At 52.8% G+C, this 27158-nt stretch overlaps 9 protein-coding genes and 1 non-coding gene across 10 annotated transcripts; 4 read left to right on the forward strand and 6 right to left on the reverse strand.

Annotated features, from left to right (window-relative positions):
- Nucleotides 1–1530: 1530 nt before the first annotated feature.
- On the reverse strand, nucleotides 1531–5181 carry prp10 (U2 snRNP component prp10; the record flags this gene model as incomplete). Its single annotated transcript, XM_053187463.1, has 1 exon — nucleotides 1531–5181. One exon carries the CDS (start codon nucleotides 5179–5181, stop codon nucleotides 1531–1533), a length of 3651 nt encoding a protein of 1216 aa, XP_053054967.1.
- A 504-nt stretch (nucleotides 5182–5685) lies between these two features.
- OGG1 (8-oxoguanine glycosylase ogg1) lies at nucleotides 5686–7008 on the reverse strand (the record flags this gene model as incomplete). Its single annotated transcript, XM_065756541.1, has 3 exons — nucleotides 5686–6444; nucleotides 6497–6833; nucleotides 6890–7008. 3 exons carry the CDS (start codon nucleotides 7006–7008, stop codon nucleotides 5686–5688), a joined length of 1215 nt encoding a protein of 404 aa, XP_065614910.1.
- Nucleotides 7009–7440: 432 nt separating this feature from the next.
- LSM2 (U6 snRNA-associated Sm-like protein LSm2) lies at nucleotides 7441–8006 on the forward strand (the record flags this gene model as incomplete). The annotated part of the gene is made up of 4 exons (XM_053187461.1): nucleotides 7441–7454; nucleotides 7564–7711; nucleotides 7810–7912; nucleotides 7975–8006. 4 exons carry the CDS (start codon nucleotides 7441–7443, stop codon nucleotides 8004–8006), a joined length of 297 nt encoding a protein of 98 aa, XP_053054965.1.
- A 302-nt stretch (nucleotides 8007–8308) lies between these two features.
- On the reverse strand, nucleotides 8309–11058 carry pso2 (DNA cross-link repair protein PSO2/SNM1; the record flags this gene model as incomplete). Its single annotated transcript, XM_053187460.2, has 2 exons — nucleotides 8309–10825; nucleotides 11053–11058. 2 exons carry the CDS (start codon nucleotides 11056–11058, stop codon nucleotides 8309–8311), a joined length of 2523 nt encoding a protein of 840 aa, XP_053054964.2.
- A 478-nt stretch (nucleotides 11059–11536) lies between these two features.
- Nucleotides 11537–12094, reverse strand: N0V96_002500 (uncharacterized protein; the record flags this gene model as incomplete). The annotated part of the gene is made up of 1 exon (XM_065756542.1): nucleotides 11537–12094. One exon carries the CDS (start codon nucleotides 12092–12094, stop codon nucleotides 11537–11539), a length of 558 nt encoding a protein of 185 aa, XP_065614911.1.
- A 994-nt stretch (nucleotides 12095–13088) lies between these two features.
- Nucleotides 13089–15208, reverse strand: N0V96_002501 (uncharacterized protein; the record flags this gene model as incomplete). Its single annotated transcript, XM_053187458.1, has 2 exons — nucleotides 13089–14721; nucleotides 14778–15208. The coding sequence occupies 2 exons, from the start codon at nucleotides 15206–15208 to the stop codon at nucleotides 13089–13091; spliced, it is 2064 nt and encodes a 687-aa protein (XP_053054962.1).
- A 2182-nt stretch (nucleotides 15209–17390) lies between these two features.
- Nucleotides 17391–17971, forward strand: N0V96_002502 (uncharacterized protein; the record flags this gene model as incomplete). The annotated part of the gene is made up of 2 exons (XM_053187457.1): nucleotides 17391–17487; nucleotides 17694–17971. 2 exons carry the CDS (start codon nucleotides 17391–17393, stop codon nucleotides 17969–17971), a joined length of 375 nt encoding a protein of 124 aa, XP_053054961.1.
- Nucleotides 17972–18410: 439 nt separating this feature from the next.
- Nucleotides 18411–18517, reverse strand: N0V96_002503. Its single transcript has one exon. It is a non-coding gene; the product is annotated as a tRNA-Ser (tRNA).
- Nucleotides 18518–21500: 2983 nt separating this feature from the next.
- On the forward strand, nucleotides 21501–23794 carry ATG22 (Autophagy protein 22; the record flags this gene model as incomplete). Its single annotated transcript, XM_065756543.1, has 4 exons — nucleotides 21501–21789; nucleotides 21844–21849; nucleotides 22012–22802; nucleotides 22886–23794. 4 exons carry the CDS (start codon nucleotides 21501–21503, stop codon nucleotides 23792–23794), a joined length of 1995 nt encoding a protein of 664 aa, XP_065614912.1.
- Nucleotides 23795–24865: 1071 nt separating this feature from the next.
- On the forward strand, nucleotides 24866–26408 carry N0V96_002505 (uncharacterized protein; the record flags this gene model as incomplete). The annotated part of the gene is made up of 4 exons (XM_065756544.1): nucleotides 24866–25154; nucleotides 25215–25529; nucleotides 25580–25710; nucleotides 25767–26408. The coding sequence occupies 4 exons, from the start codon at nucleotides 24866–24868 to the stop codon at nucleotides 26406–26408; spliced, it is 1377 nt and encodes a 458-aa protein (XP_065614913.1).
- Nucleotides 26409–27158: the final 750 nt, after the last annotated feature.

Genomic DNA, 27158 nt, shown 5'->3' on the forward strand with positions numbered 1-27158 from the left:
TTTCGCCCCACCAGCTCTCCGCTATACACCAGACGACCCGGAACACTGCATTTGGAGATTGTTGATTTTTGAGTGTAAATGTGGTTCCTCTTCTTCTATGTGTGCTCCGGATACTATACATTCTGTAACTAGGCGGGACGAGGCCGAATCGTGTGTCAAGCTTTCAAGCTTCCCCCCTTCCCCCCTCTGGGGCGGCAGGCCCCAAGCTTCTTCTTCCTCTCGTCGTCCCGCAGTACCGGCGAGCTGTGGATTGGGTGAGTTGAGTGGATGTGGACATTGGATGTTGGTCCTTGCTTTGCATTGCGCCCGTTTCCCAATATCTGAATATAGGATAGTAAGTAGTCACGTACGGATGGATACCTTGGCTGTTGGCACTTGCTCACTAAGTCCCTCTAATTCCTCTTTGACTCCCGCTGCCGGCGTGCCGAGACTGGGATGGGTTTGACAACATTCATTTCGAGGGAAGGGTAAAGGATGAGAATAGGGCACGGGAAGGTATACATTATCAACACGCCACGTCTTGTCAAGAAGGCACAGTGAACACGGGCACGCAGAGCATATAGTTTAGCATACCATACGTATACCATCTCATAGGGGTACCTTACGGATGGGCATAGTAACCATGCGTTCATCCTCCGCGAATTAACTCTACATCAGTCTGCCCCCCCTTTGCTCCAGCCGGCCGGGGGTTGGTGTTCAACTAATTAGCTAAGATACAGTCGCCGAGAAACTCTGTAGTTGAAGAAACTGATTTGCCGCTTACTGTAACCCTATTCTCTTCCCGTACCTTACAGAAGCCGTAAAGTTCTCTCGCAGAGTGGGAACATGAATCCCCGTCGCCTTCAGACCGGTAACCCGTGAGACGTGGAAAGCTTCACGGAGACAGCCGTTCGAGCGAGATGCAGCCCACCCCATTTTCACCCCGCCGTCCGGAAGCCCCGAGTCATATTATAGCGAATGGACGAGCACGTTTCTCCAGTTCAGGGTCACCCGGGGGGAAGGGGGGGGCCTTCAGCGGGCACAGCGAGATGAGAAAGCGTGCAGAGGAAAAGGGAGTGGCTTTGGGAAGTCACAAATGTTCCCAACAACAAGAACAAAATGGAGCTTTCATCGTGGAATTTTAATTCTGCCCATTAAGATCAAATAACGCCGCTGATTTGTTTTTTGGCTGCTCTGAATGCTCCACCACATGAAGAAAAAAACAATAAGAAAAGTCTACACGATGCGAGTATTATGACTCAAGTACAATGGCTGCCTACCCTGCGTCCGTCGAACACGCGCTACAAGTCTCTTGCTCTTCTTCTGCTTCTTCCTCCTTCCCCTAAGCCCGGATCAGAGCCTCACCCCCGCGGCCCGTCCGCTCGCTCGCTCTCGGAACACGCTCCCCTAGAGCCTGTGCGGGCCCGGACAAAAAAAAAAAAGAATACATCCCTTCTTGGATATCGTAGAAGAGAAAAAAACCCTGAAAACCCGTTGAACCTTATTCCCCGCTTGCCTCTGATATCCCACCCTTCCCGTGTTCTTCCTAACTTAGAGCATGATTGCAAGCTCCGATCTGTCAACCTTTTCCTCGTCCAGGTTGGGATAGTACGGTACCATGGCATCGGCACCCTGAACGTACGCGTCGTTGTACAGCCGCCAGTAAGGCTGCCGTACCTTGCGTGCAGGGTGGAACAGGCCTGCCCATACATAGTTGAGAACGACGCCGGGGCCAACCGCCATGCGGATGGCCTCGATGGCCTCGATGATACGGTCGATGACGTGTGGGCTCGTTTCGAAGAGGTTGGGATATAGGAGGTTGAGGAGATGAACCATTGCGTCCTCGCATCCCAGGCCGACAACGCCAAGCGCGATATGCTTGACGACAGATGCGGCCGTCTGTCGATGGACTTGGTCGCGGTCGATGAGAGCGTCCTCGAGCAAGGGAGTAACAGCATAGACGTAGTCCTTGGCCATCTCACCAATGTACTCAAACAGGAAAGAGAGGGATTTGAGCACACCGTTTTGTACGTTGAGCTCGGGAACGCGGTACTCGTTCATAAGGGCGGGAAGAACCGTGAAGGGGGCGCAAGTCTCGGCGACGATACCAATGGCAACAGCCGTATTGACACGGGACTGACGCTCCTGCACGCGAAGGTTGTTCAGCAGCGTGGCGAGCACGTCCTGGGGACCGATGGCCTTGGCGATGAAACCGAACGTGTTGTTGGCGGCACGACGAATGCCCTTCTTGTGTGCCTTCAGCATATCGAGGAGCTCGAAGCAGATACGCATCCACTCGCGAGCATTCACACTCTCGGGGCCACGATCGGCAATACGACCGACCAGGTCAATGGTGTTTTCTTGGACCTTCTCGTGTCGGTTGCGTAGAATAGGGGTAAGTCTTGGCAACAAGTCCTTGATAGGAGGTTGCATCTGTGTAATACCGACAACCGTGACGATCGATCTCAAAGCTCCCAGGATGGAGCCAAGGACCTCGGGGTACTCCTCACCCAGGTATTCGTAAAGGACGATACCCAGCTTGCCCATCAAGGCGTCCTCTCCGCATTGCTTCATAACCATGGCGATGCGTGAGATGAGGTCGGCTGCTTGCTGTCGTACCGTTGCTGACTTATTGTTCAGCCGCCAGAGGATTGTACTGACGATCTGTGGCAAGTATGGCTTGCAGCGCGATCCAAGGGCGTTGACAACAGAGCCGAAACCATTGAGCATGACAATGTCTTCCACGCTCTGTTCCTGGAACGAGTGTAGAATACCATCGATCAAGCGCTCCTCAAGACGCTCGCCGATGTCTGCTGCGCCCAAACTGGCGACAATCTTCTCCACTGTCTCGACAGTCATTTTCCTGTAGGCCTCGCTCTCGTCCTTGAGGTTCACTACAATTCGCTCCAGGATTTCGCTGACGCCGACCTTCTGGCCAATATCGACGGTTGTCTCGACAACCTGTCTGTAGTTGCGCTTGTCCAAAGCCATTCTCCTCACCCAGAAGCTCTTGAAGAACTCGTCCAGGACATGCTCCTTGAGGTAGCCTGCGGTAACACCATCAGTACCAGCGCACTGAGACACAACCTTCAGGACAACCTTCTTCATCTCCTCATCTGGGGAGGAAAACTCGCGTAGGAGAATCTCCATAATCTGACTGGTATAGTAGTTGGCATATTCCTCGTCCATGAGCGGAATGATGAAACCGACGGCCTTGAGGAAACCAGCCAAGCCCTTGCCTCTTTGCTTGCGAGCTCCAGTCCACAGCGGGTTGAGGATATCGTCGAAGCTCTCAATACCGTAGGGGTTTGAAGCTTCGGCAAGCGCGGCAATAGCCAAACTGGTGACTGTCCTGACCTTGGTTTGCTCATCATTTAGGTTGGGGCCGATGCAGTCGACCAAGCCCTTGAGGTGAGGAAGGACGGCGCAACCCATTAGGATAGGAATTTGCTGCACAATTTTGACACCGGTATGACGGGCCTGCCATGACTTCTTGCTGCGACACACTGCCCGAAGGAAAGGCAGCAAAGCCGGAATACCGAGGGCAGACGCTACAACGGCGAACGCTCTTGCAGTGGTGTTCCGCACATACTCGTCAACATGGTCGATGTCTGGTCTCATCGTGCTGATCATGGTGGCCAGACCAGCCGCTTTACTGAGGTTGGAAATGATCTCACGACCTTCGACTCTGGCGTAGTAGTCTTGGTCGATGAGCAGCGGCTCGATAACGACCAAGATCTTGTGGACATATGGCCGCACCAAGTCATCGAGCTTGTAGAGAATACGGTCGATGACCTTGACGAGCAAATGACGCTCCTGGTCTTCCAAAGTCTTCTCCATGAGCAGGGGAAGAATCTGGTCGAAGAGCGGACCGGCTCCAAACTGCCTGGCATTGTCGGTGAGCTGTCTCAGAGCAGTTTTACGCATTGGTGGAGTACCATTCTTGACTTTCAAGAGCAGCCTCATGATCTTCCTCTCCTTCATCTCGTCCACGCTCAAGCTGTTCTCGTCAGAGCCATCGGTCAGCTTACCGAAGTACGCCATATCCTCGGCTTTGAAAAACTGCAGGTCACCAATGCCTGGGATTTCTGCCGGCACAGGCTTTCCGCTCAACCTAACGGCGTCAGGGTCCTGCATCATGAACCCAGTCTGCGGTGCTGGCGTAGCCATGAGCTTATGAGCAGGCGCGCGAATGGGAGCGTATCCTGGCGGTGGCTCGAGGATTTTGTACCCCTGTTCCTCGCCCGGGAGAAGCGCGTCCAACTCTTCATCACTGATGGGCGCGTTACGTCCTGAGATATCCGTACCGAAAGTCGTAGGCAAGGCTGCGCTTCCCGCCTGCGACGGGTGCATTGGCGTGGCGAGACCCTGGTTACCCATTGGAGTGGCCGAAGGGGCCTGATCCCACCTCGACCGTTTCTTTGGTGCATCTGCGGGCTCCAGAGAGGGGGCCTGGTCCCAACGCGAGCGCTTCGATTTGGCGGGCTCAGAGGGCTGAGCAGCTTCCTCGTCAGCTGTCGTGGTCGCGACATCCCACCTCTTCTTACGCTTCCTCCCAGAAGAGACAGCATCGGTAGAGCCAGCTTCCGCGTTTTCCTTATCGTCATCCCTCAGAGTCGCTGGGGCGACGTTGCCATCCTCCTCGGGACCCCTCGCAGCCTTGGCCTGGATTTCCCTTGCAACGCGTTCCTCCTCTCTTTCAAGCTCTCTCCGCTGCATGATCTCGCGGTAGCTATCGCCGTTTTTGTTGTCTCCGTTGGCGAAGGCATCGGTTCGGGAAGGGGAGAGACCGCGGTCGAATCGGCGCTTCTGGTAGTCTGTCTCGCGATCGGTAATCCTGTTGCTCTTCTCGCCCCGGCCAGCCAAGGGGTCATCCTCTTCGACACCATCGCCGCGTGCAAACTCGTCAATCATCTCACGCGATGCCGTGTACTGGCCGACGAGACGGCGCGTGTTGTCGGTGCCTTCCATCTCGTCGTCATCGTCATCGCCAGCCGGGATGGACGTGTTGTATCCGGCAAACTTGTCGACGCCATTTCGATCGTACAGATCGGTGTCGAAGCTATCGGTGAGTTTCTGCTTGGTGCCGGCGTCGGCACGTTGATTGTTCGGGTCGAAAGTGGTCGAACCCTTCTTCGCAGCGGCGGCAGCGTTGCGCTCCGCCTGGAGCTTCCGGACAGTCTCGAAGTCTGCGTCGGACATTTTGAATTATGGGCAAGGTTGCTTCATGTCACTTGAAGATGCAAGTGGGCGATCGACGATGGCGGCGCGCATCAGTAATGGTTGTTGTGTTGCTGATGAGGCTGAAGGGGGTAGCAAATGGCCGGGTCGCAGGAGAGTTTGCAATCTGCGCAGGCAAAAGCTTTGCTGTCGGCGACGCCACCAGAATTTGGGCGCCCGAATTTTAGCCGAGAACGCCAAGGCTGGGAGCTTCTGCACCTCAACCTCGGAGCATCCGCGACAGATAAACAACAGAGAAAACGACATCAATCTTATTTTTCTACGGCTTTCACCTGCATACTATCAGGTCGAAACTATCTTGGAGTTCTAGCTTGTTCCGCCTACATGTCGCAGTAAATCAGTGCTGCAAAGCTTTGTCTATGCGCATTGCGACATGGTCGGGGATGAGAAGCTAGGTCAGTAAATAACTTGGTAGAATATCGCTCATGTCGTGCATGACGAGGTTGTATTACTAAGGTAGATATATCAGCTCGTCTTTCGAGCCTGCGATCGTGTTTTCCTTCGCTTCGGCGATGAATCTAGCAGGGCCGTGTCGGGCGCCTCATGTTTAACCTCAACCTTGACCTTCGTCTTCACAACCTTACGTTTCTGACCCAAAATGGGCGCTTCTTGGTCAACGGTTACCTCCTTCTTCACCGTCACCGTCTGGTCTTCTTCCTTCTTCACTGTCCGCTCAGAAAAGGTCTTGAGGTCCGCCGTGAAGAGCACAGAGTGCGCCCACCCCGCATACTTGCCCCAGAGCTCCCTAAAATGATCTCCCACGGCATCGTACATCGCCTTGTTGAACGTCTTGGTCTTTGTCTTGCCGAACTTGTAGTCTCGCTGAGCAATCTGCCAGACGTGCGTGTCCACCGGCACGGCCTCACCCCAGCCCAGGCCCATCAGGCAGACGCAATCGGCCACCTTGGGGCCTACGCCCGATAACTGGAGCAGCTGTTCATGCGCCTCTTTGTATGTACACTGGGGCAGCTTAGAACCCTCAGCCGTTTTGATGTAGCATGGGTTCTCTGGGTTGGTAAGGCTCTCGAACCATCCCTTTGGCCTGTCATTGACCACAATCGAAGCCGTCTGCGCGATGTACTTTGCGCGATAGCCAAAACCGAGCTCCCTCAGATGCGCCTCTACTGAGCTTCCCGTCAAAGCCTCGGGTGTTGGGAAGTCGTGAAATGTTTCGTCCCCAATCTTACCAATGAGCGGGCCATAGTGTAGACACAGCTTGTGAACCTGGCCAAGTGTAAGTACTGGGTAACTTGTCCCACTCTGCAGCAGTTCTTACCATTTGCGATATCCTGGCGATATTGTTGTTGCTACTGCATATGAAGCAAATCAAAGCCTCCCATGCGTCTTGGCTCAACATGCGAACGCCTCCAAACTCTGGGGCCCTCTTGCGAAAGTTGGGGTCCGCTTTCGACCATTCCTCGTACAGGGACTTGAGGTCCAACTTGAGGCTCAGATAGTGCCGTAGTAACTCCTCTGTGTCATCCTCACTAGCTTCGCTGTCAAAAGTTGGAGGGGTGAGCGGATAAGTTGGTTTCGTAGGCCAAGTGACCTTGTAATGCAAGTGAGTTGAGTCCTGCTTTAATGACACGATTCGACCATATAACGTGCAGCACCTGGTTGAACTCTCAGCAAAAGTGAACTAGTACACGAGGAGCTCAATATAACTGACCACATATCATTGACTTTGCGCCATCGGAAAGATTGGCCGCACCGAAGAGTCGTATCAATGCATAGCTCAGCCAGACTGAGCGGTAGTTTCCTCCATTCAGTCACCTTAGCCAAAGACATAATTTGTTGTATTCAACGACGGAACTTTTCGAAGCAGCACTTAAGCAAATTCGAGTGTCTCTAGAAAACACCAAGTCTTGCACCAAAGAGAGAACAAAAAGCCAGACTAATCGATGTGAAGGTGTGCGAGGAACATGAAGTTGAGTAAAAGTCGCCGCTGATGCTAATCACTTTGTGAGGTCTTCCCCTGAACGGACTGGCCGATTCAGTGGCCATTTGCCACCAGAGAGCTGGCTCTAGCGGAAGCCGTCAGCCACAAGCGCTGAGCCACATCACAGTGTAGTCCATGATGGAGCCTAATACTGAGACAGCCGTGCACACTGTCTTCAAACACAGTACGCAAGCCCCCCACACCTCTTCGCACTCAATCAAGAGCATCACGACCTTACTGAGCGGCTCATCACAACCCAGCATCCAGACAAACCGCCCACCATGCTCTTCTTCAGGTAAGTCTCAAAACTCACTCGGGGACCGCGATATTTCACGAGCTTTCAAGTCTAGAGTGTGCGCCCCGCGCACGGTGGGTCATGCAAACACTGACATTACGCCCACTAGTTTCTTCAAGACGCTCATCGACCATGAGGTCACCGTCGAGCTCAAGAACGACATCCAGATCCGCGGCATCCTCAAGAGCGTCGACCAGTACCTCAACATCAAGTTGGAAGAAATTTCCGTCGTCGAAGAGCTCAAGTACCCGCATCTGGTCCGTCTGCCGCCTGCACCCCCTTGCACCCAGGCTCTCACGAACCCTTGTTCGGCCGGAGAGCCAGCCTGGAGAATGTCGCTAACGCAACTATGCAGAGCTCTGTCAAGAACGTCTTCATCCGTGGCTCCGTTGTTCGTTATGTTCACTTGCCCGCTGGCTCAGTAGATGTTCCCCTCCTGGAGGACGCGACGCGCAGAGGTGAGTCTTGCGTTTTCATCACGTTCATCGCAGGTATGGGGACAGCGCTAACGCCACCACAGAGGCTGCTGCCCAGGCCGCAAAAGCGAAATAGACTATTAGTTGAAGGGTCGTAGGGGTTCAGAATGATGCGTGTTGATCATGGCGATATGGCCGGGGCACTGAAAAAGCCGGTCCTCGCATTTGGTGGAATGAAGACCAAAACCTCACAGCTAGGTACACGTGCTCAACGATATTCTTGCCGTCTGGCAAGACCTGAATTGGCAATGTGGAGTTTAAACAGAGGGGATATGATATCCAGACAGAGATCTACGAAACAAATCAAATGGTCAACGGGAGTTGCGCCCGACCGCAAGGTATTCATTATTCATTATGCTATTCTGATGAAGCAAGCAATCACCACCAGACGCCTCCTCCACGGCTGTCTCTGCCGTTCCACAGTGCAACTTCTTTACCCTCGCCCTCTTCGCCCTCGAGAGGAAGGACGAGTCCGCCCTTTCTCCTCTCAGACAGCCATTTATCGATCCAGCCCTTCATCCTTTTCCTCGATACTTCGCTGCCGACATTGACCGTGGGTACTACCTTGTCGATGCGCAGGGACATGACGAACATGGTCAGCTCCCGGAAGCTGCTATGCTCACTGTATGGCACTCCAAAGCACATGGCCTCTTTCGTGCTGCCACGTTGCGCGACGAAATCCTTTGCCCCGAACCGAGGCCGCCAGGCCTTGCCTTGAAGAATCTGTGTCATCGGAATCGTGCCAGGTTGAGTGCTGGCTGTCACCGCCTTGCTGGCACCTTGTGGACGGTAATTCCAGCCGGAAGGACGAAACCCTACGATACGGCTGAAATGCGGCTTGTACCCATTGAGGTATTCTTGTAGCGTCTCGGCGCGGATTTCCATCAGCATTTGCATGTGAACCTGAGCCTCATGCGGATTATCCGTCATAAGTGCCGTCAGCTCTGGGTCTCCCAGTTTGGACACAATGCGGATCTTCGACTTGGATGCAAATATCTTGCTTCCAAGAGCTTGTGCAATAGCCTTGCAAATCCTCTCCTTACCAATTGAGTAAGTACCGCAGATGACAAGGAGGCGTTCCTTTGGTGCATTCTTCTTCTTCGCCTTTGCAGTAGCATCGTCCGCATTCGTCTTCGTGAAGAACTTACTGACTGTCTCCGTGCCAGCCTCTCTATTGATCTTGTCCCATGTGTTGTCTTCTGACGTCTGGTCTGGAGCAAGTGACTTACACATGTCTGCGCATGCCTTTATTACGTCATTCTGAGGCGGGAATGAATAGCGAGGGTTGAGGTAGGTCGTGTCCAAGTAACAGACATCAATCTTTTGCTGCTTGAGATTGCCTGATATCGAATCTTGTATGTCGGGCTTGAGTAGAGGATGAGCAACCTGAGCCGGACAGGCTCTGAAGTCACCGCAATGCAAAATTCTTTGCTTTCTCGCATTTGGCCCCTTTCCCATTGTTTTCTCGAACAGGAATAGAGAGCTGCCGGGGCAGTGGTTGGCAGGGATCATAGTCACCGTCACACCCTCGGTGCCCGGTACCTCCTCTGTCTGATTGAACTCGAGAGCAATAACCCACTTAGGGGCGACTCGCAATTGCATCTTGACCAGGTCTCCGGTGACTTTGCTGCAGTATATTGGGCCGTGCGTCCAGGTGGAAGTCAAGCCGATGTAGTGATCGCTATGAAAATGGCTCAAGAAATAGGCATTGCATCCCTTGACCGCACCATACCTGAAAGCATCTACGCAGATGTAGAAACCAGGCATGATCTTGTAAAAGGGACAGGTCCGTTGATATGCAGGCTTCCCGCGTGATGAATGCTCTGCAGCAGCGGCACCGGCCCAGGCAGCGTCTTCAGCATGGCCGGACATCAATTTGGTGAAGGCAGAAGTCGACTTGCTCTGGACTTCGCTCAGCTTGAATGGGTTGGCTTGGCCCTCTCGTGGTACTGCTGCGCGCGCAAGTCGTTTATTTACTTCAGGTGGTTCGAGAATCGGCGGTCTGGCGACTTCATCTTTGACTTTCTTGACCTCTTTGGGTTGGGGTAGTGGAATCGGGTTGCCATCGAGGCAGGCGTTTACATGCCGTGTTGCTTCGTCAGGTGTGATACCGGCAAGTGTGCCGTCGCAAATGGGACAGTTGGCCACCATGGCATCGCTAGGCCGGGGAGGATCGGCTAATTCGTCGCAAGAATAGTCGCCCGTATCTGCAGCCTCGGCTTCTGCTTCCAAACGGGCTTGTTCCTCCATGAACTGCATCATGCGGTATTCTTCGCCGCCAAAGTCTTCTTCGTTGGGGAAATCGTCTAGGTCACCAAAGTCGTCAACATTTGCAAATTCGGCGTCGATCGAGTCCTCAACCTTCAATGGCGGTGGCGGGCAGCTGTGTTCCGTCGCTGACGGTTTTGCCTCCTCTTCTTCCTCCTTTAGCTGAACCAACGGCGTAGCAGCATTATCTTGCTTCGTTGCCGAAGACATCGCGTCGTCCTCCGGCTTGACCGGTGGAACGATGGGAGGTCGACTGCGAATAGCACCGATGAGACTTGATTTCCGAGCTGCCGGGGCTTCTTCTTCCTCTTCACTATCAGATTCGTCGAGAAAAGGGCCTTTCCGCTTAGCGGCCACCTTCTTAGGAGGCCTCTCTGTGGGTGATGAAGGTGGTGGTTCGGATACCACAGGGCTGTTAGAATCTCTTGCGGCTGATTGTTCCCCTTCGATATTCTCGGGCTCCTGGCTTAGCCGCCGCTTTTTGTTTGGCGCCTCAACCTCATTAAACCTCCCCTCCTCATCCCAGGGTTCGGCGTCGTATATCTCCGGCACCTCATCATCTTCCTTTTGGGGAACAACGAGCTTTTCGTGGCCATCGATAAACAACGTCTGCTCGGGCTTTTCGGCCTTTTGAAAAAAACTTAGAATGCTAGCATTGGGTTTTCCTGCAGGCTTTTTCGAAGGAGGCAACCTGGTCAACGGTTTTTTGGGAGTCGTCGTAGGCCTCTTTCGCGCTGCCGATGATGGAGGGCCCATTTTGCCACAAGTGCCCAGTGTAGTGGGTGCTCTTCTCAAGAAATCCGAACTGTGGAGGGTTGTGTTGTCGCAAGTTCTGTCGAGCCCGCCATCCACACTTGCATTATGCTGCACGAGTTGGGGAGGCGTAGTCTGGAGGCGAAGTCTGTACAAGGGGTGAAGTGGTCAAGAAGTAATGACGTTGGGGCTAAGACTGAGTAAAACACGAAAATCGCGGGGTCTTTTGGGGTGCGTCGCGAAGTCACGTGTTTCTCCCGAAAGATTAAAGTGCTTAGCTCCATGGGACAGACACGTCGCTCACTCAGGAATGTGTGAGGAAGAAACCATCCTGGAGCACGATGTAATTATAATAAAGAATGTCTCACAGTCTTGGTCAAGAATAAGGTGTTTCGTTTCTTATCTACAAGCCAAGCGTGGTCATGTCTGCAACTCGGGCAATAACGTTCAATCTAATCGAGTCCTGTCCCGTCCTGCCTCCCGGTCTGCCCATGTACCTATACTCAAAGCCACGCATCCCCATCCCAGTTCGAGCTTCGTACAAGCATAAGAAAGCCCTATCCACAGTTTGATGTGAAGGTCCCATCAGTGCTCTGTAGAATAGACTATGGTTTCCACATCTCTGGGACGTCGGTCGACAGCCCGACGGCTACTACGTATGAGCTCCCAGAGGAAGCGCACCTTGATGTACGCCTGTCGGATGGTATACATCGTGAGTGAGGCGATGGTAGCCGCCAACGCCACACCGGTGCCCTGTCCATCCGCGCCCCCTTTAAGCCAATGCTGGCGCCAAAGCCGGAACAGGTTGGTCTCGATGGCAAGTAGGCTGAATTGCACACAGAGGTAGGAGAAAGAGCCGAATCTTGCGACGTTGCGTGGTAGTTGATACCGGTGGCAGAAGCTGGTCCATCTCTTCTTGCGGATGATGTAGGGAACCTCGGTCGCATAGATGATAATGTAGCGGACGAAGAGTACCATGAAGTAGCGAAGCGTCAAGGTCGTTGTGCCTCCCACGATGGCGGAACGAAGAGCCAAGACCACGGTGAGGGCGGTGATAAGGTCACGACCGACAGTCATATACACCAGGATCGTCGCTAAGAGATACGCGTCATCGATCTCCTGTTGCTGGTTGAAATCGTCCATGGTGAAAACTTTGGTGCGTATGGCAGTGTCGATAGTGGAATGCGCTCTCAAAATAACAAGCGGCTGTGTTTCATTTTTGATGGAAAGGGAGCGGAGTGTGTCTGTCATGCTGCGCGTTTAGTTCTGACGTTTCGGAAACACTGAGGATGTGGAACAATCTTATAAAGACTCACTGATGAAGTTGTTGATAGGGTGTTGGGGTTGATTATCTACTTCAGCTATAATCATAGAGAAAGAGCATGTGCGAGGAAGAAAAGGCAGCCCAAAAAGAAACAAGCTGAAAAGAGAGCATTGGTGTTGAGCCTAGGTATGGTAGGTATCTATCGAGTACCGCCTTTCACACCTTCCTAGGCTCTGGGGCCCGTATGGTCAGTGGTGAGGATGGCCAGCTCCTAAAGAGCGAATCATCACGAGCTGAAGGTTAAGGGTACTCTTTGTGATGATGAACTCCCCGGGAAGTCTCTTGACCAGACTTGTGTATTTCAGCTTGAGCCCAATCCACTCAAATGCATAGCTAAATGACCCCTTTGTGATGGCTGAGTATTTGCATCTTCAAGTGGGGTTCAAAATAGTCTCTCATTGTTAGATGAGAAATCATTTCATTGATTGGTGTTGTGAAATGAAGCCTCATTGTCCCATGCAGAATACCTTGGAAACATTCGTTTCTTGCTCTTTAGCAGTCTATTCGACGAAAGTCATAGCTTGTTTGGGTATCTACTCTCACCTCTCTCCATCTTTCAATTCAAACGAGATTACTATCCATTACCATATCAACGAGTACTGTTGATCCCTTGGTAGAGTGTAAGGCGTATTAAGGATAATAAGTCAAACTAAGGGCTTTTCTCATCCAGATTACGACAAATATCTAGCAGTCTGACAACATATTAATGTAAAAGAAAATACCAGGCTCATCCACTCACATATCATTCCGACGTTCAGTATAACTAATAATCCAGGGGCTACTTCGAACAAGACTCGTGATCATCTCAACACACTATTCGCCCCTATAACTTTCAATGAACTCGGCCACTTCAACGGCCCCATGCGCCCTCGCCACTTCAGCTGCCGTTCCCTTGACCTTGAAAGGTACCCTCATCTTCGTCGGCATGACCTGCTTATCTATACCCAGCTCTAGGAGCAACTTGACACATTCCATTTTGCCTGTCCTCGCCGCATAGTGCAGCGCAGTGTAATCTCCCTCGGCCTTGTGATGCAAATTCTGGCCACATCCGAGAAAGAAGCTCGCGCATACGACACTTCCGCCGCTCAATGACCAAATAAACGCATTTGTGCCTTGAGGCGTCATGTACGACCACTGAGCTCCATGCCTAAGAAGAAGTCTGACCATTGGCAGTGAGCCGGTCTGCGCAGCTGCCATGATCGGAGTCGCTTTGCTGCTGCCCTTTGCCTCTACTTTAGCCCTATTATCTAGCATAAGACGGACTATCGGAAAGTCCTTGGCCCAGACTGCCGCATGGAGAGGTGTATCGTTGCTAGATGACTTGGCATCCAGATCGGCCTTACGTTTGATCAGCAGCTTGACCAGCTCAAGCCAATGCTTCGTCGCCGCAAGATGAAGAAGAGTTATGCCATTGCTCTTTGCATTAGGATCTGCGCCAGCTTCGAGAAGCTTGTTCGCGGTACTTAGATCCGGATTGCATGCGGCGTGCCATAGGGCAGTCGGCGCCGCACCGTCTTTCGAAGTCTCTCTCGCGTTCACGTTGGCTCCATATCTAATCAGGACGTCTACGGCGTCTGAGTGTTTGTTCTTGACCGCAATGAGGAGCGGCGTTTCACCCTGAGAGTCTCCTGTCAGCGGTAGTTCGAGAGTCTTGGCTGTCTTGGCCAAGATCTCGAGCTCCTTTGCGTGCCCACTCGACGCAAGCCCGTGAATCGGAGTTCTGCCGGTTTTCCAAGCCCCAAGTGTTGGATCTGCTCCTCGCTCGACGAGTAAACGGATAATTTTCAGATCGACGGCATGGACCTTTTGCTTATCCTTCTCTGGGGGATAGCATGCCTTATAAAGGGGAGTCTGACCCCATTTGTCTCGAGCGTTTGCGTCTGCCCCCTTATCGAGCAAATACTGCACAACAAGATATGCAGAACTCCTCACGGCTGTGTGAAGCGGCGTAGTTCCGTTGGCATTCTTGATCTTCCAACTCGCCCCGCTCGACAACAGCGCCAATGAAGTGGGAATCTGTCCTCGATTGAGCGCTTGGTGCAAGGCTGTATCCTGAAACGCATTCTGGACATTGACGTCTGCTCCGGAAGCAATAAGCCGGTCCAGGACGAGCAGAAATCCCTCGCGAGCAGCAAGATGTACGGCTCGGTCACCGCGGTCTCCTAGGGCTATGTTGACAGAGGCGCCTTGGGCCAAAATGGGCTCAAGGTCCTCAAGCCGCCCTCCTCGGACGGCGGCAAAGAGGTCGTCAGCAAATCGCTTGCCTGTTGTGCTGATCTGAGTATCTGATCTACTCCTCTTCAGCTCCAATGGTGGCTGTAGACCCAATTGAGGTGGGTTTTGCATTTTCAGAATCTCGGGCAATATCTCTCTAAGTATCCCCTCGAGATTGTCGATTCCCTTTTGTACATTGTTGACGCCCTTTTCAACTTGATTACCAGTACGCCTGTAATTTGTTAGATTATTGATCTTACTTGATCGGCATCTGGCTCAACTACGTACCCGTTCAGTGCCTGCATAATGATGCCAAGGTTGGCTTTCTGGGCTTGGACACTTTGCGCAGCTTCTGTAAAGATCTCCTCCTTCCATATGAACTTGGTCTTATCCCACTTTCCCATGCGCGAGGTGCTTTTGCTCTGCACCTTGCTGACTTCTTCGTCCAAGTACCTGAGTGTCTTCTTTATGTTGTCCATGCACGTATCAAACAACTTTCGCATAACATGCTCAATACTATTCTTGGCCGGCTTGTCGAGAGCGTCAGTCTGTGAGACTTGGTTTTGCAAAGTGAGACACAAAGTCTTCGTCCAGTTGCACTCGGCAATGATCTCGTGTACAGCCTTGGGTGCATTCTTGTACTTTTCCACAAGAGTTTGAATCTGGCGGGCAATGCCGAAAAGCTCAACGACACCAGATATGACGGTGACGGGATCCATCTCGCACGAAATGCAGGTCTTTGAAGCAAGATAGAAGTACCCCTCTCTCGAGCGCAAGCATGGGGCGAAGGCAAGCTTCATATAACAGCGGAGAAATGGCATCGTGGTGCATCGCCTTAGCTAGCCATCCTGCCTGCGGCCAATCGTAACTGTAGCTAGGGCTGACATGCATCAATGCTACCCACCAGCTGATATTTCACAAGGCTGGCTCTCATTTCGGTGTCACTGCTGTAGTGTTTTTCTTCGAGAAGAGGGGGCGGGTAAGCTGCTGTATAGATTTGATGTAAGACGATAAGACGTTTTATAAGCTCATTAATTGAAGTCATGGTGGTCAGAAAACATGCGCTGTGGACTGCTCGAGTGTCTAGAAAGCTGACTTTGGCCCGCTGTTCTATTACGGACAAGCAGCTTGAATCCATGGCACCTTTCAATTCATTATTTGCCCCAAGATCACGAAATGACCATGATCAAAGGCCATCACCGGCGAACTCTGAGTGGAGGTCATAAACTTTACTAACTTTGTGATGTGTCGGCTATGATGCCGCCGCCACCGCATCCTCCAGCAACGCCAGCAGCGGGTATGGTACAACAAACCCCCTTTTTCATTGCTGACAGCTTCGTTATTACGACTTTTCGGGACCTCTAGAAACATATTCGATGGTGAATATTGTGAGAGAACCAGTCAGAGTGAACAGTAATAGGGACAGCTATAACAGTGAGAGGGGTAGTGAAGATGCTGGTACTCGAAACTCGAGTTTTTAGACCTTGTTTCGAAAAGAACTACTATAGCTGTGATTTATAAAATTTCTGTTTATTCTGGTCAAGTACTATCCCTTTCCTCATGGCGCCTCAGCAGGCAGTCAGTTGAACGAATGGCTTGAGCGCTTGGTAGGGTTAAGTCGACTCGACTCCAGCTGATAGATATCCCGAGCGCGCATTGTGCAGTTTAAGCCGGCTCCAGTGCCAGTCATGTGAACATGTCGTTCCAATGAACTATCTAAGCTTACATATCACTCACCCGACTCGGTGTTTGAATGAAGATGGGCTAAGGGGTGAGTAAAAATGTTTCGTAAATAATATTGTCGCCCTCTTGACTGATCAAGTTGCGCGACTAGCTGTACCGGTGACACTGCAAATAACCAGGTGAGGGGCAATGACGACATCCACTGAACATCAGTAGACAGGGACCGGGGTTATGGTGAGAAGAAGGTTTGGCTCTCAGTAACAAACCATTCAGGGCTGCAGACTGCTCTTCCAGGAACGTGAAGCAACCGATGGTTAGATGGCACCGAAGATGAGTGCAATATCAGCACACCGGAAAGTCCATGAGTGACAGCGATGCATGTTAAACCCAGTTTCATAGTTGGTCGCGCAAAATGACCCCGAAGAAGCAGGAATGGGTGCCGATGACGGCGCTCATAGGGGGCTAGCGCTGGGCTGATGCCGATGCGTAATGTTCCCAGAGCTCTCACGAAATCCAGGTACGTAAACCAAATGTTTTTATCAGAGCAGAGGCTGCTGTCATTCGCCTATGGTCTCGTTGAGCCGCTGGTTGGCTTGTCCCAGTATGCCATGTGTGTAGAAGTACCGTTGTGCCGTGGAGGCAGGGTGGTCAGCTCTCAAGCATGTGCAAGTGCTTCTCGAAGAGAGACGAAGGAAACCTTGGCTCACCAGGAGTATCACCTACCTGGAATCCCCACGCCCAGTGGCCCCCAAGACACTAATCCGTAGACATCCCGCATTCAGTTGCAGGCTTGATGAGCTGCCTCCCAGGTTGGTGGATGGGTTGGCTTCTGTCAGAGAGATAACCTTAGCTTTGGGGGGCGGGGGAGGTATCCCTACTAGGTGCTCACTCACACTCACTGATAAGTAGATGTACTTCACTTATCTTCCCTTACCATATGATGTGATGTACGGTAGAGAGCTGCCAGGAACAGGTGCCTTATCTATATATAATATCGCTGACGTACCTGGTCTCGATTTGTTATTCTCGTCCCATCTTGCGGAGTTACTCAAATAAAGTTGCGCACCCACGTTGTTTTCCTCCGAAGGACATTCCCACTCAACTCATCCCACTACGAACTCACTCACCAAAGCTCACGAACCACACACCCTGCATCATACATTAAACTCGAACACGATGACTGCCGAAGTATCTCACGGAAGAGGTGGCGCCGGAAACATGGCCGTTGACGACACCCAGTACGTCGACGGCGAGGTCGTGAGGGCCGGTCCCGAGGGGTCTCAGGGAACGGGCGCATTCAGCGCAGGCCGAGGAGGTGAGTCTTGACACGGGACGAGTGCGCCCAGCGCATCGCCTTATCACCTAGCCTGCCAAGCGGCATCGGCGCATTCGCCCACTTGGCCGATGCTCCGCCCCCAACCATGCTCACTCTCCACCCCACGATGTCCTCAGATATCGCAACCGCTTCACAGTCAAACGCTTCGTGCTCTGTAGGCTAACTGGTTGCGCCCTGTCCTTCAGGTGCCGGTAACATTGGCGACGCCAAGAAGGAGCCCGCTCCGCGCTCCGACAAGGACCTCGTCCCCGAGGAGGCCTACCGCCCCTCCATGGAGGGCCAGGACTACCACGTCGGCCGAGGCGGCGCGGGCAACGCCGTCGAGACGGAGAAGTCGGCCGCCCACAAGGAGATTGACCATGAGAAGAAGGCCGCTGCGCAGGCTCGTGCCGACGGCCACTCGGGCGTCAGCGTCGCCGACAAGCTCAAGGCCAAAATCCTCGCACCCTTCCACAAGAAGTAAGAAGGAAAAAATTGGCCTGTCGGAAAAGCGTGTCGAGGTGGGAATGTGAGGGGGACGGTAATTTTGGGTGCTGATGTGTTGCGACGGATGCTGGTTGGACCTGGGCTGGAAGTTTTTTGACATACCCTTCACGATATTCCCCATTTCGTAAGATCTATTTCGTGTCGAGACTTTGTCTCGACTTTTTGAATGATATCCTGCCACTGGCACTATTGTAAAACCCTTACCAAACTGCTTTCATCGTGTTATCCCGTCTCATGCGTCCCAATGTATCGATCGAGTTTTTGGTGGGCGCGGATACAACGCTGGCGCAACCAACACCTTCCTCACAGAAAGTATGAGTCTGAATAAGTGAGTGCATTGGGGAAAGCCTAAACTATGAGTCAAGACTCATAAAAAGACACAACTCGTCCGTGGGTGGTAAAAAATCAAAAGTAAACGACGAAGACAAGATTCGAACTTGCGCGGCCGAAGCCATTTGATAGAAGGCTCTGAAAAGACAGAGTTAATTCGAGTCAAACCCATTAACCACTCTGGCACTTCGCCATTGTTTATTGATGAAAGGTGTGTCGGGAATGCGGTATATATCGCTTTGATGGTGAGGGTTGGTGAGAAATCTCATGTGCGTCCTGTGAAGATGCAGATGAGTGAGTGTCGGAGATGCTCGGTGTGGTGGGGAGTGGTCAGTGCACACGCGCTAGGCCCAGCTGGTGGGTGGTGTGGTTGAGCTCGGCAGAAACTCGGCAGGGTATGCCGGGTCTGTGCTCAATCACTCGACCACTTCAATACCTAGGTAAGGTATCCGTAGTCAGAATCAATTCGTCTTTCCAAACACCTTTCCGGGCCATACATCATCTTTCAACTTCACGTCTTCGCAGGAGCCTTGCTTCATCAAAGTATCGAAGGAGTCGCACCCCGAGCTCCAGGTGCCCGTTTCATCCGGTCACAGGACAGATGCCTGCTGCAGACAGTGGATTCTATGGGTCTTCCACGCCGAGGCCCGTCTTTGCGGAACCTTAAACTGAAGCGGTGAACTTTCGCGGAATGCAGCGTCCAGACAGCAATTCGCATACGTTTTCGAAATATGACAAGAATTCTCATTACGCACATTTGCCGCTGCCATTGAAACCAACTGGACTCTTGTTGCCAAACACTGTCGAGTAACAGCATCGATCATGGCGATGCTAGCGCATCGCCACGTCCGCGCTGTGCAGTTTTCTTTAAAGTTAACTCGATTTACATGCCGGTGATCATCGCTCAGGGTCCAACGGGTCTTTCAAATGTGGTGGGCAGACACGCTCACTGGCGCGAAGAGGAACCGCAGATCGCTCGGGCACTTGCAGAATGCCCGCCCCCGCAAGCCCCAGTCCGGCTTGGATCGCCGTGAAGCCTCGCCGCAGTGCTGCGACGAGAATTGGGTTGCAACACACACAGCAGCTGCGTTTTTCAATGCGAGAAACGAGAGCTAGAGGAGTGTGGTCGAGTACGAAGTTTCAATGAACGGAGCCTTGCAACCTGTGCAACATGAACATCCGAGGAACGCCGCATGCGAGTTGAAATTGACCTGGGGTCGTTTTTACTCAACTGGAAAACCAACCACTCCCAAGACGGCACGGCTCTAGCCAAGGAAACGCAAACCCCTGGACACTTGGTGGGCCTAACCCGGTGGGCTACAGCTGACAGATCTGTACCGATATTTCAGCTTTCAAAGGTCTCGACTCTATCAAGTCTGCGATACTCGGAGTTTTGAAAGAGTCCGGTGGGGTTGATACGCTGATTCGTGTCTACCAGGGAGGGCTTGCATCCCTACGAGGTCGAACAAGAGAAACTCCATGGGAGCCGGGGAGGCCGTTGAAGAATTAACCAATGCAGTGGGATTCAGCCTCTTGCGGTGTAGGCAACGTAAAGTGCCAATGGCCATGGTGGTTGGAGATGGAGAATTTGTGGTGTACGATCAATGCCCAATCCCAAAGGAGGATGCAGCCCATATCCATCGACGCATGCCGACCATGGAATATCGGACGAATGAAGAACCTGGTTCGTCTCACAACGCATGTCGTTCAACGCGCATCCTCTCACGATAAATGGAGTCCGTTGCCTCATAGCGCGATATGCTTCAAGCGTGGCAGCGGCGCTAGGAAGGAACACCGTCCCATCGGCGATGATCTAGTTGGATGCATCCATGTTTGTCGTCGCAGCGCTTGCGAGATTGGGCAACGGTTTTCGTCGCGACTGGGGTATTTGGAGAAGATTCTGCGACTCCCTTACACACATTACAGATGCACAGGGAGGAGAGCGGTTGGGCGGAGGAGGGTTGAGAGGGGAGATGCGATGTGATGAACGGCGGACGGCGGGCCTTTGGTGGCCTTGGCTCAGCTTAGAACGGCTCCGGCAAAGGAGCCGCGGCGCAGAAGACAGGCAAAAGGGCAGAGAGCGACCAAGTAGGCATGGAGCTAGAGGCCGGGAGAGTCCATGGATTGACACTGTCACCCTGGATGTCCATGTCCTTGCCTCTCTGCTCTGGCCCGGCCTGCTTTCGACGACTTTTGCGACGCCATATAACCAACCACGCCGGCCCACAACCGGATCTTGCAAACCTGACGACACATCAACCTGCCTCGCCTCATTTTTCCCGTCCTGTTCTTCTTCTACTCTATTCTCCAGTTCTGTCCCGATCTTCTGTCCTGGTTTTGACTGATAAAATTCGTCGCGGCCCCATGTTGCTGCCCCAGCGGACCAAAGACCGACCTCGCAACTCGCAAACACGGCGTATTCGGACTGACGCATAGCAGTCACCGTTGAACAACTGACATAGTCGCATCTCACAATAGTCGCCTCTTTTCTCGGGCTCATGACGGCCGGCATCCTGTATTCGGAATCGGCAGGCTCTCACAAGCGAAGACTCCATTGACGAGCCCTCGGGAAAACAGATTGGGTTACCACAGCCAACAGTAACAGGACAGTGGAAAATCACCGAGTGGTCCGACTCAGCTGCAGCATCAGCGGGGTCCGAATACAAGCCCGTCATCAACTCGCCTCTCACTTTTGGCGAGGTGCCTAGCACTTGCGACGAGTACGACGCTTCAGTGCTAGGTGCCTTGCCCGAACCAGCACCCGCATCTGCACCCGCAATCCGCATTGGCATTGGAATTCCGCATTATCTGACTGCATTACCTATCCTACCTGCCCGGTTGGTTAGTCAACTTCCCTTGGTAAAGGTACTTTGTGTTCCTTACCCCATCCAAAGTGAGGTGCTCAACAGAGGTTGGCAGGTTCCCGCGGATTGCTCTGCAGCAGTGCAGCCTAAATTCAAGGCAGCTGTAAGTTGTAAGAGACGGAAGAAACGGGAAAGAGACATTTCTCCAGTTCTGGGCCATCTGGACCTTTGTTCTGGTTGCGTGCTGTGACCGGAGTGCATCCGTCCGGTGAGACAAGGTGACAGGCCCGCACAGGCACAGAAGTCAGCTGTCCGACCTTGCCCATCCAGTAAAGCTGCGCCCACACCTGCGGCCTACCCGTGTCAGCCGCCATGGTTCCAAGACAAGAGCAACACGCTCGACCACCACCTGCACCACGCTTATGGTCGCGTCTTTCGACTCTGTCAAAACGCTCTTTTCGCTCCTTCACCTCCGACTTTGAGGCCGATGACGAACGTTCCGATACAGACTCCGACTTCGACAGAATGAGTGGCAGCAGTAGTGACGGCTTCCTTCACGGCCCAGGTCGTTACAAAGGCGAAGATACTCGACCCACGAGCCAGAAAGAGCTGTCTGGTTGGTATGCCTACGCCTTTGCTGCCGAAACCTATGTTATCTGTGGTAAGCCTCCAGTCTATGGATCTGGATGTCTGTGCATGCGCTGACTGAACATAGCTATCGGTAAGTCGACATAGTCTGCCACTCTTATATTCGAGCAGTGACATTCGTCGCGAGACAGTGATCAAGCTGTGGAGCCTGCCTGGATAGCTCGAGATGCTGGCGCCATAGCATTGCCGTGCACCCCGCCCCGAACTCGTTGCGCTGACACCATATGATGCCCAGGTTCCTTCATCCCGATCCTCCTCGAGACCCTTGCCCGCGAAAATGGCGTCCTACTGTCTGATCGAACCACCCCGTGTGGTACGAGCGATTCGAAAAACAAAACTGATGGACAATGCGTCGTGTATCCTCTGGGTATCGAGATCAACACGGCGAGTTTCGCCATGTATACGTTCTCCATCAGCGTCCTGCTGCAGGTCCTCCTCGTTGTGAGCGTCAGCAGTGCCGCAGATCACGGCAACTCGAGAAAGAAGCTTTTGCTCACATTCGCCTGGGTTGGAAGCTTCTCCGTCATGGCCTACATTTTTGTCAACAAGACCACCTATCTCCTGGGTGCTCTGCTGGCTATTGTCTCGAACACATGTTTTGGCGCCTCATTCGTGCTCCTCAACTCATTCCTGCCGCTATTGGTTCGGCATCATCCGGAAGTCATTGCCTCCGAGACTGTTCACACTCCCGACCTGGGACACTCGGATCTGGAATCGCGACCTCTCAATGCTTCTTCCGTTGACGAAGACTCCGCCGCTGCTGAGGTTGAAGACCAACATTCGCCTTTACTCGGTGGGCATGGAAACGGGAACGGAAACGGAGGTTACCCTCTGGTTCGGAAAGCTACTCACGAGGAGCTCACTTCGGTCGAGCTCCAGCTGTCCACTCAGATTTCCGCCAAGGGAATTGGCATTGGCTACATTGCCGGCCTATTCGTGCAGTGTGTCGCTATCGCCATAGTGATTGCATTGAAAAACACTACCTGGTCGCAAAGGGTCGCATTGTCTTTTTGCGGTCTTTGGTGGGTATGTAACGAGCTCTCTCTCTCTCTCTCTCTCTCATCCCCGTTGCCTGGGCGCATTATCCACCGTTACTGACCATCTTACAGGCAGTCTTCACGATCCCTGCTGCCATGTGGCTCCGCCCTAGGCCAGGTCCACCAATGCCCATCACGTCTGGCAAAGGAATTCGAGCTTGGCCAACCTATGTGGCTATGGCCTGGAAATCGTTATTCAACACTGTCCGGCTTGCTCGCCGCCTAAGAGACATCGTTCTGTTCTTATGCGCATGGTTCTTGGTCAGTGATGCGATTGCAACGACATCTTCCACGGCCATATTATTTGCCAAAACACAACTCCACATGAAGCCTTGGGCTTTGGGCATGATCAATGTGATCTCCACTATAGCTGGTGTTATCGGTGCCTTCAGCTGGGCCTTCATTTCACGCAAGTTCCATTTGAAGCCACATCAGACAATCCTTGTCTGTATCGGTCTCTTCGAGCTCATTCCGATTTACGGACTTCTCGGATATTTGCCGATTGTGCAGAGATGGGGCGTTATCGGACTGCAGCAACCGTGGGAAATGTATCCCCTAGCTGCTGTGTACGGATTGGTGTTGGGAGGCTTGAGTTCATATTGCAGATCGCTGTACGGCGAACTGATCCCCGAGGGAAGCGAAGCTGCCTTTTACGCTCTATACGCTGCGTCTGACAAAGGTTCGAGTGTTTTTGGGCCTGCAATTGTCGGAGCCATCATTGATCAATCTGGTGATATCCGGCCGGCATTTTGGTTTTTGGCGGCACTGGTTGGGCTTCCGGCGCCTCTCATCTGGAGTGTGAACGTGGAGCGTGGCAAGCGGGAGGGTCAGAAACTTGCGGAGACTATTGAGGGATTCAAGAGCCTACAGGGCGAAACCGGCAGCGAGACAGAAGACAGCGACGACCGCCCGATTCTCAGCGCTTACGATGACGAGGAGGAAGAAGTCGAACACGAGCATAACCGGACCAGGGGTAACTGAGCCCCTATCACCGAACATATCTGCATAGCAACGGCGTAGGTAAATCAAGTTAGCGATATTGCATGTTTTACACAAAAGCGCCAAGTAAAGAACAGTCGACTTTGTCGTTGTTTCTGTTGTCGTATCTACCGCCTCCAACATCCTCGCCGCCTCCGTCGTATCCCCTATCTTCTTTGTTGCTCTTTGATCCCCCCACTCGTCTATTCATTTTCGCGTCAGCATACTCGGGAAAAGTGATTGACTGTTGATTTGAATGACGACGAAACTGCTATCCTTTTGGACCACCCATCAAGCTCAAGTATACTAGAATAACGGCATATCGCATGAGACACGAAGACTATAGTGTAAAAGGTCATGGTAAAGCGACGAGACTGGTATATAGCCAATCAGGTAACGGAGAAATAAGTGTCGGCGTTTGTTGTGGGATCCTCGGAGGCAGACCAGGATTTTGGTAGGCGCGGATGGTTCTAGCTCCTGTTGTCTGCTGTGCTTACGTGACACGCCCGGCCCATTTGCGGCACGCCGCACGCCTCCTGCCCGCATCGTGGTTGCTGGTCCGTCCTCTGGGTCGCTGAGGTGGGTGGCAGTGGACGCTCGTCGGAGGTATGCCGCGCTCACGTGACTCAGTAGAATAATCATCCTGCGCCACCTTTTTTTCGCTGGGTACCAAGAACGCGCTCCGCTCCTCGTCCCGGAATTGCCAGATCCTCAACCCGCGATTTTCCCAATTTTGCGCATCGTGGCCATCATTGGTCGTCGATATCCGGCCTGGACCATCTTCAGGCTTGCCAGAGTATTTGCACTCTTGTCAAAGTCAACAAAGAGCGCCCATCTAGGACCGCGCGCTTGCCACACAGCTTCATACCACCCCCGGTCCTTTGGGCGACCCATTCGTCTTCCAGTCACCCCGTGCTCCTTCCCTTCGGTCGCGACATCCCAGCGAGCTTTTCGCACCAACGTCATTCGTCTCGGATACCATCAATCGAGATCGCATCACTCCGATCACTCTCATACCCGCGATAACATCAACGCGCTCGCGTTTGCGACTCCGAACCTCCAACTACATCAATCATGTCGACTTCGCGCAAGCGCCCTCGCGCCGAGGTCGAGGAGAACAAGGCCGAGTGCCCCTTCAGCATCACCTACGCCGAACCCGACATCAAGGCACAGAAGAAATCCAAGAAGAGGAGGAAACCGGAGCAAGAGGAGGAGGATGGGAAGAAGAGCTCTAAGCAGCTCTCTCCCTTCTCCCCTTCCGGCGACTTCAACGGCAAGAGCGCTAATGATGTTCTGGACTTGGAATACCACGTGCATCCACAGAAGAAGTGGTTGGAGATGACACGATACAATAGCTTCGTCCGTAAGTTGCTCAACAACAGTCCACCTGCGATGGTCTCGCACTAACAGTGACGGGCGCTAGTAAACGGGACGAAGTATTTCAGTGAGGGGTTTATCTATGTCGCAAACGACCAAACAGTCCAGCGCCAAAAGGCCGCAGCGGAAGGCTCGACAGATGCCAACGAGCCCGAGAAGGTCCTGAAGCGGTCCAAGTCCGAGGACGACTGGGTAGCGCGCATTCTGGAGATCCGCGCTAGTGATGAACACCACGTCTATGCGCGCATATACTGGATGTACTGGCCGGAGGAGCTGCCGGAGGGCACGATGGAAGGAAAGAGATACACGGGAGGTCGTCAGCCGTATCACGGCCATAACGAGCTGATTGCTTCTAACCATAGTAGGTTACATGCTTCACTAAACAGTGATCTCAATACTGACGAGAAGCAGTGGACATTATCAACGTCGTCAGTGTGACATTGCCCGCCACCGTCAAGCAATGGATTGAAGAGAACGACGATGAGATCCAGGAGGCCCTCTATTGGCGCCAGGCCTTCGACTGTCGCACCCAGCAGCTCTCGGTATGCATAAACCCCTCGCAGCCCAGCCAGGCAATTGTCGCTAACCCGCCATGCAGTCAGTTGAACGCACCTGCAAATGCCGACAGCCCGCCAACCCGGACAAGACCCTCGTCGGGTGCTCCAACAAGGAATGCGGAAAGTGGCTACACGAGCACTGTCTTCGAGAAGAAACCCTGATGCGAACATATGAGCGACTTGGCAAGGACAAGCCCCACTTCACCGCGAAACCCCCGACAGACGGAACAGCGTCGGTCGCTGAAAGCGAAAAGGTCAAAGAAGAAAACCCGCTCGATGACGGTGTAAACGAACCCCTCAGCCCTACCGAGAGCGGCGCCGATGTGAAGCAAACAATCGATGCCAAGCCGAGCGATGCGCTGGAAGAGACCAATGGGCAGTCAGTAACCGAGGGAACGCCTGCCGTTGTCGATGAGCGCGTTTCGCAACCACCCACTACTCCTGCGACACCAACCATACCCGAGGTATCGGCAGCGGCGTCGTCGCGCAAGGCCAGATCTATCAAGAAGAAGCCGTCCTCTTTCGACGCAAAGCCGTGGGAAGGCTTGTTTGAGGCGAGGATCTTGATGGATATGACCCCTTCGACGATCGAAATTAGGGACCTTCGTGAGAACGTCACCGAAGGCGAGAAGGTGTGGACTGAGCCGCTGCTCTGCGTTGTTTGCGGAGTGGGAATCAGCTAAATAATCGGCCTTTGCATGGCTGCCAAATTACCGATCGATCTCTTGAAGTAGGGGTCATTTCACAACCCGCCAACGCGATGATGGGGTGTCGAGCTTCACTTCTCGATGTACTTATTCCAGCAGGCACTTTGTTCAACACACCGATTTGCGGTGACTTAGGAAGTGCTGCTGTTTTGCTTATGACGATTTCCAGTATGACTGGGGTTCGTAAACCGAACCTGGAGACGAGTATTGGGAGAGGAATAGATGCCAAGAGGCATGTTGCAGGGGATGAGAGAGGACAGGTCTGGGCAGACGGGCAGAGACCTGGACAGCTGAAGGCGAGTCTCGAGGAAGAAGACTGATTATTCGGGTGTGGCTGGGGTGCAGTTTTATTTTTCGCGCGAGGCGTTGGCGAATGGAGGGAATTCATCTCGCAACTGAGTGAGGTTGGCATAAGGAATTGGTCTTGGTGTATTCTCAAGAGACAGACAGAAGAACGCCAACAAAAGGGGACGAAAAAGGCGAACAAGGCCAGCAGAGCGGCCAATTTGGAGACCAGAGTCTTGCGAGCAGTTTCCTAGAGCTTACATGGTTTGTGGTCAAATGTTTACCTTATCCTCTTTTACTCTACATCAGCCATTGTCATGATTGATGAGACTTGCTTGATTGACCAGAGACGTCTGTCTTATGTGATGGTGCACTGTGACTATTGCTGTCCAACACCGAAAGCTCCAGGAGCTTTCGATACAGTGGAGAGCTGTGCTGACT

The sequence above is a fragment of the Colletotrichum fioriniae genome (genome assembly GCF_027942845.1).
Source record: "Colletotrichum fioriniae strain IMI 355084 chromosome Unknown scaffold_2, whole genome shotgun sequence".
NCBI lineage: Eukaryota > Fungi > Ascomycota > Sordariomycetes > Glomerellales > Glomerellaceae > Colletotrichum > Colletotrichum fioriniae.